Below are 12,904 nucleotides of genomic sequence, written 5' to 3'. Positions count from 1 at the left end.
TGCTATAGCTTATTCATTCGATCATTTCCGCACGTTTTCGAATACGGACACGCCTCCATCACGAAGCTACCACTCTGCACGGAGTAACCACTCTACAAGCAAGCTTACCTGTCCTAGGCCTTTAGTGAACTGCGTAGTTATTCCATAAACGATTCAATAGTACTGATTAAAACATTAAACTCGCGTAACGGAAATTCTCCGTGATATCTCTAGGATATGTCCGTTTATCATAACCGAACTTAACCAGAACGTACTAACTGCTGACCTATTTTCAAAAATTTTATATAATACATCCAGTGGCTGCACTCGTATTGGCTTGCGTGATTGATCGCCCTGTACAGGCTATCAGCCTAATAATTGTTACATATTAGCTGTAACACGGGCATTCGGGCTTTGCCTGATATGTATGCCCTCTGCCCTCGGGCAGTCGAAGCCCTCATTCCCGTGTTACAACTATTACATATACCATGGACACAAGCGCTTTTCCTGATACATACACACGCGCCAGAGGGCTATGGCTGCAGGCCTGCATGAGGGCAAGTATGAAACAGGGGCGGATCCAGGGGGGGGGGCTTTGGTGGCTGAAGCCCCCCCTTCATATTTAGGCTTTACTTGATCAATATGCTGAGTATTATAATGAAATTTTGTCTTAGCATAATTATATGATCACTAATAATACAAATACTCATAAAACCACCTTATAAACATCTTTCCAAGGTATCATTATCAGTGGATTTATGCTAAAGTTTATGCAACAAGGACCCGGATCAGCATTGGAGGTGTACAAGATTGAGATACTCTAATAGAGCAGTTAGCTAACTACTCTAATAGAACATTCACTGGAAACATGTAGTTGGTTCTGTTATGCCAAATCTGCCTGCACCTATACATACAATGAAGTGCATTGGTCTGTTTAAAGGGCTTCATTCATCTACTTGTGTAGTTAATATGTATGGAAATACTTAATTCATGTACACAATTTCCATTGAAAATGCTCTCAGATTCAATCTTGTATTGTTCAAATTTCTAAATTTTCCACTTTCAACATTATTATTCTAACATGCACCTATTCAGTGTTGTGCAATTGTGAGAGGGGTGCATCATGTACTTGGCTGTATGTACCTACCCAAACTTTTCCATTAGCAAAATGCTTCAGAGAGCCATACCTATAATCTAAAGGCAGTATATGAAATATCTACAGGCAGAAAATATTATGAATTTTATGTGGAAATGTCTCCAAATTGCAGTATTTTAGCATCTATTTTTCAAAATTTTCCTGGGGGAGCATGCCCCCAGACCCCCCTAGTTCCAGCATGCTTTGCATGCTGGGAAGTGTACTTCGCACACCTCTACCCAAGAGATTAGTACCTTGAGTTAGCCCCCCCCCCCCTTTTATATATCCTAGATCCGCCCCTGTGAAATAGTTGTAACATGGGCATGAGGGCTTTGCCTGATATGTATGCCCGACTGCAGGCACATACATATCAGGCAAAGCCCGAATGCCCTGTGTTACAGCTAATATGTAACACTTGTTAGCCTATGTAGGGCGATCAATCACCCAAGCCAATATGAGTGCAGCTACTGGATGTATTATATACGCACACCTAAAATTTCGATTATGGGTCAGCAGCTAGTACGTTCTGGTTAAGTTCGGTTATGATAAACGGACGTATCCTAGAGATATCACGGAGAATTTCCATTACGCGAGTTTAATGTTTTAATCAGTACTATTGAATCGTTTATGGGAAAACTACGCAGTTCACTAAAGGCCTAGACAGGAAAGCTTACTTGTAGAGTGGTTACTCCGTGCAGAGTGGTAGCTTCGTGATGGGGGCGTGTCCGTATTCGAAAACGTGCGGAAATGATTGAATGAATAAGCTATAGCACTAGTTCTCACCGTAGTCCAACGTTTTTCAACTCGTAGGATGGCGAGGATAGCAAAATGCTCTCCACCTGAGTGGTTTTCATAGCGAAATCCAAGTCGTGCATCCCAATCACATGAGTCAGTATTAATCGATCCTAATCTATCCCCACAATCGATTTCAGCATCAACGTCTATATAATCACTGCCCAGTTGTAGACCGGCTACATTTCGTATGTAGTAGCCCAGCTAGATGAGATACATACGAAATGTAGCCCAGGCGGCTCCTTTGATCTGAGGTGTGAAAGTTTTACATATATATATATATATATATAGCTGTCTGTCTGCAATGCCGCTAACTCAACATCCAAAGTATGTATCGACATGGGACTTAAACAAAATTAAGCGCTCATCATCTAGCAACTCCAAGTTTGTTGTTACAAATTGCTACCTGCTTCCTTTCATTCTCCATAAAGCGTAGAAGGCATTGGTGTAGAAGAAAACTTGAGTTACATTCCTGTCAAAACCACGAACAAACAGCCAAAGCGTTAGTGCGTTGAACTGTTGATCCAAAGGTCCCAGGTTCGATTTCTGCCCATGACAACTTTATTTCTTAGTGCCACCTTTTTGTGACACACTTTTTCATATGTCAGCTATTGACGACTATTGCTCGGCAATCTATGCACATATCTACATGATTCACATGCAAAATGAAACACTCACCATCTGGCTACATCGCAAAGTTTATTGCAAGCTTCTATGTGCTTTCCTTCATTCACTACAGCACATTGAAGGCCATGATGTAGAGAAAACTTCAGCTCCATTCCATTGCTAACCACATGATAAACAACTCAGCTGGTAAATACATCTCCCTGAAGTTGTTGCGGTTACTGCTGTGTAGGGTGTGGGTTCGAATCCCGCCAGTGACAAAAACTTTTTTTCATTATATACACCTTTTTGGTGCATACTTTTTCTAACTCAACTTTTTTTTCTTATAGTAAGTTCATAGCATCCTGGTATTGCTACACCGCATATGGACTGTTGGAAAAGTATATAGTAGCACATTTGATAGGTGTATGGGCAGGCCAATGCCAATTACGTTTGTATGTTTGTCCTGTGTGTTCTATTAGAGTAAGAGCCTTCTCTTAACTCCAATTCTTTGTGACGTTACGAAGTGTGTACCTGTGTATTAAATTAATTTTGCTCAAACAGTATAGTTACAAGTGCTTTAAATACTGTTGACCACGCTACTACAGTGCCTGCGTGATAGGATAGCACCACATAATTTGCACATGTCTTGATAATTAATGGTTTAGCTTACATGCAATTATGCTGTTTAGTTAACTCCATGTTCACATAACTTTAACTATTAGGCTTGCATGATAGGGAAACAAGGTTCATGATATCACCATGCATGCTACTCAGTTTAGGACATGATCTTTAATGCTTCATTCCTGAAGCACTGATTCATGTTATTGTGGTCAATGTGAAAATGTGAAATAGTCCTGCACCTAAGACAGGTACCATGAATATTGGTATAGGGCAGGCATGGGCAGGCCAATTGGCACACAGATACAAAGTGATTACTAATACTAAATCTACATCTAAAATAAATAACTATACAATAATTCTTTAAAATCATTCAAAGATGGCTGGTTGACTATGTTTTCTGGGAAATTGTTCCATAATTTAATAGTTGAAGGCAAGAAGGAGTAAATACTCTTTGTTGACCACGTTATTACAGTACCTACATGATAGGACAGCACGACATAATTTTCACATGTCTCGATAATTACTGGTTAGTTTACATGCAATTCTGCTGTTTAGTTAGCCCACATGTTCACATCATTTTAATTAGGCTTGCATAATGGTCGAATAAAGTTTATACAAGATATCACCATGCATGCTACTTTAGGACATGATATTAATATAATGTTTCATTCCCAATGCAGTGGTTCATGCTATTGTGGTTAATGTAGAATGTGAAATGGTCCTGCATGTAGGGCAGGTACCAATGCTAATATATATATACCATATAGGGAGACAGTTGCAATGGGCGAAAGTTTCACTGTAGAAGGCAAACAAACTTATTTGCGGTTAAACTTTCGTGGTGGACGAAAGTATGGCGGTGCCCGCTCAAATACTTAGCTGTACACATAAACAATGCACATATGTTATGTTGATAAGTGGGCATGGCTCTGTCGCGTGTCGGAGTGGTTCTAGCTACGATTCTCCAAACTCACTCTCTCAAGGCTTAGCACAGACTGACTTTTCAAACACACATACACTGTATTTATACAAGATGTGGTGCTAAGGTCAACTAAAGGTTAACCATACAGGTTCACAAAGAAAGTTAATTAGCTACAAAACTAGAACAATAAAGAGACAGAGATATGTCAAAACAACCTAATGATAACATACAAAAAGTAGTAATACAGACATGGGTAGGTAAAAACAACTGGCTGATTACACTAATAAGCTACAAAAACTAATAAGTGTATGCATACAAAGTGGTAATTAATGTTAATAGTAATCCAATTAAGTATGAAGTCACTGTTGTGTACAGCAAGCTTCTCCACAGGCTCACGACGAATACGATGCATACATACACTGGCATTTGATGATTGATAAAGTGGGCGTGGCTCTAGATTGGGTGTACACATAGCAATGCACATGGCTTCATGCATGCCTTCAGACTGCAGCAACACACTTACTAAATGGGTGTGACTCCACATATGACTAGCTAGACAATCCCAATAAGTAGGCATGGCTTACGAAAAGAAGCTGGGCTGCTGCAAAAATTTCCATGTGCATTTGTGGGGAAACGTTTGCCCATCAAAACTTTCTCCCTATACGGTATATGCAAAATTGGTCCATCAACATAAATAATTCATGAGTACACAATTGTCCTCACAGCAAAAATAGTGTTCCAATACTACATATTCTGACTCCGTCTTTATTCAGTATTGGAACAACTATTTTTAAAAACTCCCTATAACGAGACAAAACGAACCTCAAATCTATAAATGACTCTAATGTTATTCACTATTTGGGGCTGTGGTCTATTTTTGTTTGAGAATTTTTGGACTATTAGTTCCAACACCATAACATAGACAGAATAAATACAGTCAGTATTTGTGTATGAATTATGCTGTGCCTGTAGCTAACGCTCTATTAAAAAATTAAACATATTAGCCCCATACATGTACGTATACCCGGGTCACCCATATACCAATTTGAGGCCCTATTGCATATGGCTGTCCCATATGTATGTGGGGCATCCTAATTGCATACAGGGCAAAGTATGTAAACATTATCATTAATATCTACATGACAAATATTAAGTGTACATGGTACATGTGTTTTAAAGCAAACATTTTGATCTCTATAATATAGGAATTGGGATTTATAATACTGATTTGTGCCGCAGTCGCATTGTCTAACATCAAAGACCTTGACGATGCTGCAGATGATGTTGGATTAGAATATGAAGATGCTGGTTTATACGAGTCTGGTGCTGGGTGGCTGATATTCTTGGCTGTAATGTGTATGGTCATTGAGCCAATAATCATACTTACACGATTCCTCAACATCTCCATTGTCAATGAGAACTTCCTGATTTTTGCAATAATAGTAAGTTTGAAGGATGTTGTAACATGCATGCATGTACTGCTTTGTGTGATGCTTATTGTTTATAATGAATTACACTGCATTGTAGTATCACATTGAATTAAGCTGCATTTTATCACATGTGTGGTATCACATTGAATTAGACTGCATTGCATCACATGTAGACAAATGCGTTATCTTGGATGTTGATCCTATATTCACAAGAGCTGTAGAGTAACATTACACACAGTTCATTCATAGTGCAAATTTAAATGACAGTTTTCTTATAAAAATGTGACCAGCTGAGTGAAAACCTGCATAAAATTCTATTTAGACAAAAAATAGACATGCCACATAAAATTATACATGTTTTAATTGCTTCAGTGTACAATTAAATAAGGTTTAAATCAAAGAAACCTGCACACCATCAGATTTGCTTGTTCTTGTAGAGTAATTCTTTGTGTAGTAAATGGCATGTGATCAAGACACACGATAGTGTGTCGTGTGGCCCAAGAAGCCGGCGCGCCACACCGTGAGTATATTGACAGGAAGAAAGAAAACGTCATTTTCACACATTTGTATCTCGGTGATACCTTATCCGATTGGAACCAAATTTGCTGCAGAGTTGCCCGCCAGCTAGGGGAGTCTACATTCCAAATTTTATGGAAATCACTCAAGCCATTTCCGAGATACGAGTGGCCAAAGTTTTATTTTTTTTTCTTCGTTTTTTTCTTCTTCGTCTTTTCGCACACTTGCAAAAATTGCTATAAAACGCAAACGCGTACTCCGCTCGCCTTGAAATTTGGCACACAGAAGGGGAGTCCAAAAGCGAATCCTAGCATCAACTTTGGTGCAAATCCGATGAATGATTCAGGAGTTATGACCGATTATTCGCGTAAAACAAGATCGATTTGTTGTCACGCCTACAGGGTAAACCGCTTCATGGAATGAGTTGAAAATTGCTATGTAGATGGAGTAACCATCGTAGGAGTGCCTTTTGGTGGTTTGAAAGGAATCGAGATAAAGACCACAGAGATATGACACAAAACCCAACCTGTGTCACAATTACGCGATCGATTTTTAGGAATAAAAAAAAAATTTAGTTTTCGCGCCTACTAGGCAAACCGCTTAGAGCAATGAGCTGAAAATCGGTGTATAGCTGGAATAATCTTCATTGAAAGTCCTTGCAGTAGTATAGAAGAATTGGAATACAAACCACTGAGTTATGATTCGAAAGCCAACTCCGTGTAGCAAATGCGAGATCGAGATACTCTAATAGAACAGTCACCCTAATAGAGCATTCAGCTAATTTATTTACTCCATTATAGAATTCTATTACATTACAGGTTATTCTGTAGGGAGTTCAGCTGCAAACAGTTAATCTTATAGACAGTTCAGCAAGAATCAAGTCACCCTATAGAGAGTTCAGCTACAAATATATCGCTGTAGTGATTCAGAACATTACAAGTCACACTGAAGTGAGTTCAGCTATAAACAAGTCATGCACCCTGTAGAGAGTTCGGCTACACTCGCTGGAGAATTCAGCTACAAACAAGTCACTGTGGAGAGAGTTCAGCTACAAAGAAACTACCCTGTAAAGAGTTCATCTATAAAAACAAGTCACCCTATAGAGATCACCTGCAAACAAGTAAACCTAAGAAAGTTCAGCTACAGATAAGTCACTTTATAGTTTATACAGTGTTCAGCTACAAGTAAGTCACTCTGTAGAGAATTCAGCTACAAGTAAGTCACTCTGTAGAGGATTCAGCTACCAACAAGTCACTCTGTAAAGAATTTTGCTACAAACAAGTCACCGTGTAGAGAGTTCAGCAACCAAAATACTACTCTGTAAAGAGTTCAGCTATACAAACAAGTTACTCTGTAGAGAGATCAGCTAGAAACAAGAGAGAGTTCAGCTAGAAGAAGTCACCCTGTAGAGAACTCAGCTGCAAAGAAACCCTGTAGAGAGATCAACTACAAACAAATCACCCTGCAGAACATTCAGCTATAAACAAATCACCCTGTAGAAAGTTCAGGTACAAACAAATCACCCTATATACAGTTCAGCTACAAAAAAAATCACTCTGTAGAGAGTTCAGCTACAAAGAAGTTATGCTACAGTGAGATCAGTTTGAAACAAGAGATTTCAGCTACAAACAAATTAACCTGTAGAGAGTTCAACTATGAACAGATCATCCTGTAGATAGTTCAGCTAGATACAAGCCACCCTATAGAGAGATCAGCTAGAGGAAGTCACCTTGTAGAGAGATCAGCTAGAAAAAAGTTGCCTTGTAGAAAGTTCAGTAACAAAGAAACCATCCTGTAGAGAGTTCAGCTACAAACAAATCACCCTGTAGAGAGTTCAGCTGCAAACAAATCACCCTGTAGAGAGTTCAGCTACAAACAAATCAACCTGTAGAGAGATCAGCTCGAGGAAGTCACCTTGTAGAGGGATCAGCTAGAAACAAGTCACCTTGTAGAGAGTTCAGGTACAAAGAAACCACCATGTAGACAGTTCAGCTGCAAACATATCGCCTGTAGAGAGTTCACACAGCTAGAAACAAATCACCCGTAGAGAGATCAGCTAGAAGAGGTCACCTTGTAGAGAGTTCAGCTACAAAGAAACCATCATGTAGAGAGTTCAGCTGCAAACAAATCACCCTGTAGAGCGTTCAACTACAAAAAGATCACCCTGTAGAGAGATCAGCTAGAAGAGGTCACCTTGTAGAGAGTTCAGCTACAAAGAAACCATCATGTAGAGAGTTCAGCTGCAAACAAATCACCCTGTAGAGCGTTCAGCTACAAAAAGATCACCCTGTAGAGAGATCAGCTAGAAGAGGTCACCTTGTAGAGAGTCCAGCTACAAAGAAACCATCATGTAGAGAGTTCAGCTGCAAACAAATCACCTTGTAGAGAGTTCAGCTACAAAGAAACCATCATGTAGAGAGTTCAGCTACAAAGAAACCACCATGTAGAGAGTTCAGCTGCAAACAAATCACCTTGTAGAGAGTTCAGCTACAAAGAAACCATCATGTAGAGAGTTCAGCTACAAAGAAACCACCATGTAGAGAGATTAGCTGCAAACAAATAACCTGTAGAGAGTTCAGCTAGAAACAAGTCACCCTGTAGAAAGTTCAGCTAGAAGAGGTCACCTTGTAGAGAGTTCAGCTACAAAAAAACCGCCATGTAGAGAGTTCAGCCTCAAACAAATCACTGTGTAGAGAATTCAACTACAAACAAATCGCCCTGTAGAAGGATCAGCTAGAAGAGGTCACCTTGTAGAGAGTTCAGCTACAAAGAAACCATCATGTAGAGAGTTCAGCTACAAAGAAATCACCTTGTAGAGAGTTCAGCTAGAAGAAGTCACCTTGTAAAGAGTTCAGCTACAAAGAAACCACTACGTAGAGAGTTTAACTGCAACAAATCACCAGTAGAGAGTTCAGCTAGAAACACATCACCCTGGAGAGAGATCAGCTAGAAGAGGTCATCTTGTAGTGAGTTCAGCTACAAAGAAACCACCACATAAAGAGGTCAGCTGCAAATAAATCACTTGTTGGGAGTTCAGCTACAAACAAATCCCCCTGTAGAGGGATCAGCTAGAAGAAGTCACCTTGTAGAGAGTTCAGCTACAAAGAAACCATCATGTAAAGATTTCAGCTGCAAACAAATCACCCTGTAGAGAGATCAGCTAGAAGAAGTTACCTTGTAGATAGTTCATCTATACAAACAAATCACCCTGTAGAGAGATCAGCTAGAAGAAGTTACCTTGTAGATAGTTCAGCTATAAACAATTCACCCTGTAGAAAGATCAGTTACAAGAAATCACCTTGTAGAGTGTTCAGTTACAAAGAAACTGCCATGTAGAGAGTTCAGCCTCAAATAAATCACCCTGTAGAGAATTCAACTACAACAAATCGCCCTGTAGAGGGTTCAGCTAGAAGAAGTTACCTTGTAGAGAGTTCAGCTACACAGAAACCATCATGTAGAGAGTTCAGCTACAAGGAAACCACCATGTAGAGAGTTTAGCTGCAAACAAATCACCTGTAGAGAGTTCAACTAGAAACAAATCACGCTGTAGAGAGATCAGCTAGAAGAAGTTACCTTGTAGAGAGTTCAGCTACAAAGAAACCATCGTGTAGAGAGTTCAGCTACAACGAAACCACCATGTAGAGAGTTTAGCTGCAAACAAATAACCTGTAGAGAGTTCAGCTAGAAACAAATCACCCTGTAGAGAGATCAGCTAGAAGAAGTCACCTTGTAGAGAGTTCAGCTACAAAGAAACCATCATGTAGAGAGTTCAGTTGCAAACAAATCACCCTGTAGAGAGTTCAGCTACAAAAAGATCACCCTGTAGAGAGTTCAGCTAGAAGAAGTCACCTTGTAGAGAGTTCAGCTACAAAGAAACCATCGTGTAGAGAGTTCAGCTACAAAGAAACCACCATGTAGAGAGTTTAGCTGCTAACAAATCACCTGTAGAGAGTTCATCTAGAAACAAATCACCCTGTAGAGAGATCAGCTAGAAGAGGTCACCTAATAGATAGTTCAGCTACATTTCAAGTCACCCAGTAGAGAGATCAGCTGCAAAATAATATCCTGTGGGGAATAATGGGCATGTAATAAATATACGTATATAATTTGTATAATTAATAATAAAATCAAAAATAATTGAAGTATAAAAAATCTTCTTTAAGTTCTTTTCTTCTTCCTGTGGTAAAGAAAAAAACACATGGGTTAAAAAAAACCCAAAGCCGGCCAATTTTGTAGTATACAAATACTACAAAATGTGCTGGCTTAATTCTAATTGTGCTTCGCTATTATGCTTTTGAGCACTACTCAAAATTCAAACCTATTATGCTCAAAATTATGCTTTCAAAATCAAAGTTATGCTCAAGAGCTGACTTAACAGCATTTCCTGACTGCTATATTAGAGTAAGTGACTGCTCTATTAGAGTATCTTGATCTTACTTCCATGAATTGTAAATAATCCAATAAAAATAATAACACTATTTGTTAGATACATCATGCAGTAATAATGTGCAGTGTGTTTATGTTTGCTGTAGTTCTGTCATAAAAATCTTGAAAAACTCGTTCTATTATGGTGGCGTAATGCTTGATGCTTTTGCTAACTTATTATACATAGGAACATAAACTATTAAGAATTACTGGTTACCAAAGGGGAGACAATTATTGCTTCACATTTGTTTGTGATCTTACTTCAAATAATATTATGAAACCATCTTGTAATATAGTGCTGAAGATGAAATAGTCTTCTTTACGCAGCAAGAACATAGGTCCATGCCTCCTTGTTGTTAGCTCTAGGTTGAACTCTGTATGGAGAGGGAGATACGGCATTTAAAAACCTACAGCCACTTGACCACCACCTTAATGAGCCAAGGGTTGTTGAAGAGATACCTTAACTAATAGGTCACCCTAATACAACAATTAGGCGAATTGTAGAGGAATTCTAATAGAACACTCTAAAAATTGTCAATATTTACATGCTGCAAAATGAAAAGCAAAGTTGAGTACTTGAAGCAGGAATGCATGCCTTAAAGAGTACCAAAACAAGAGAATTTGATGGAATAATTATGTAGAAATTTGGAATGCTCTGAGCAAATCATAACTACCTAGCAAAGTTGGGATTGTCAAAGCTGTGTCATTTCATCATGTCACCCTTAAACTATCAGGACATGGATCCTTACATTTTAAAATTTTATATACACAATTCTATGAGTGATAAGTGCATAATCATTATAATCTATTTGAAGCACTATTTTTGGCAAAAGTTTTTGTCACTTTTTATAAGTACTGCTGTCCTTAATGACACTCTCACATACATTTTCAGTTTGTTGTTTACATTAGTTTTGTATATGTATCATCTAGGACATAGTAATTAGTGGCATTTTTGCATTGAGTTTCTTTGCTGGTGGAGTAGCTAATGCAGTCTATGCTGGTGACAATGCTGACCTTTATGACGATTATGAGAGAACTTGTGATCAAGATAATCTTCCTCAAGAAGCTGAAGATGCCTGTGATAACCTCAGAACAGTTAGAAATTCTGAAGGAGCTGCAGCAGTAAGAGTTTTATAGTGTTTAGTTTTGCACGGTAGCTAAATCCTGTATCTTCATACAACTACAATGGGACCTCTATTAACCAGTATACTCCCTATAATGGACACCTCATACAGTAATTATAGCCAGTATACCATATGTTCCACTAAATGCTTACATTCATCAGTGATTAAGACCTTCCAGCTTTAATACGCACAGCAAGCAGTGTATGTAGACCCTTACAAATTTAGTTTCTCCCCACTACATTTAAGTTTTGCCCCATATATTGTTAGTTGCAGCTCATTAGATAATTTTAAGAATGTGATAAGAATGCACTTTAATAGATCGCAACACTTTACTACCCCCCCTCCCAAATTGTAATAATACTCATTGATATGAGGGTGCCTGTGCAAAATGTGCTTGTTACTAAGACCATTGTTAATTATGTATTATTGTGTGAATATGCTCACTTTTCCTGGACAACGGTGAAGTAGTATTGGTTAGGTAAAACTAAGCCCAAACAAGCATTCAGATCAACCCAAAATGCTTTCAACAAGTTGATATGGATTTTTTTTAAATTATTAAATGGAATTTTCTAGTGATTGATTGACTGACTGACTGAGTAAGTAACTGACTGATGCCTTTAGACAAACACAACTTAATAATGGCTAAGGCTGCAGACTTAATTTTTTCACTGTTCTACACAGCTTTTGGCATACTGCAGTATGTGCAATGCATTCTTCATGGACTTACCAGTGTCCTCCTTTGTGTCTCCTTTGTGTCCCATTCATCTTTGCTGGTGTCGATTTTGGGGGTAGCACATGATGGCTTCCCTTTGTAATAAAAATCGTCTGTAATTTTCATAGTGGCTACTTTGATTGCAGAGGTGCTTTTCGAACCATTATTGATTCATAATGCTGTGTAACCGGTTGAACATAGCTGACATAATGGATACTTCACTTTCCATATGATAATTGATCACATGGTGCCATTTCTTTCTTTTGATGCAGCATGCGTGGGTTCACCAGTCATAGTAATTTTATTTTACAAAAAAAGTTAACATACAAGTACTTCAACTAGAGTAGGGACCATAGCACATTGATAAAATGTACTGAAACAAGCTGGAGTAGTACATATTAAATCACAGTAAAACAATAAGAAGTGTTATATCCCTGCTGTGCATTATTCACTTTTCATATGATAATTGATCACATGGTGCCATTTCTTTCTTTTGATGCAGCATGCGTGGGTTCACCAGTCATAGTAATTTTATTTTACAAAAAAAGTTAACATACAAGTACTTCAACTAGAGTAGGGACCATAGCACATTGATAAAATGTACTGAAACAAGCTGGAGTAGTACATATTAAATCACAGTAAAAC

General features: G+C 38.4%; 1 protein-coding gene across 1 annotated transcript in view; it reads left to right on the top strand.

Annotated features, from left to right (window-relative positions):
* LOC136250703 (uncharacterized) overlaps positions 1–12,904 on the top strand; it is a 37,548-nt gene that overhangs the window by 18,501 nt on the left and 6,143 nt on the right. Inside the window, exons 2-3 of the mRNA XM_066042933.1 lie at positions 5,258–5,494; positions 11,354–11,545. Coding sequence (XP_065899005.1) covers positions 5,258–5,494; positions 11,354–11,545 — 429 coding nt within the window. The remainder of the gene's footprint in view (positions 1–5,257; positions 5,495–11,353; positions 11,546–12,904) is intronic.

This window comes from Dysidea avara, chromosome 3 (assembly GCF_963678975.1).
Source record: "Dysidea avara chromosome 3, odDysAvar1.4, whole genome shotgun sequence".
NCBI lineage: Eukaryota > Metazoa > Porifera > Demospongiae > Dictyoceratida > Dysideidae > Dysidea > Dysidea avara.
Note: the sequence above shows the minus strand (reverse complement) of the source record. Positions and strands in the feature narration are given on the sequence as shown.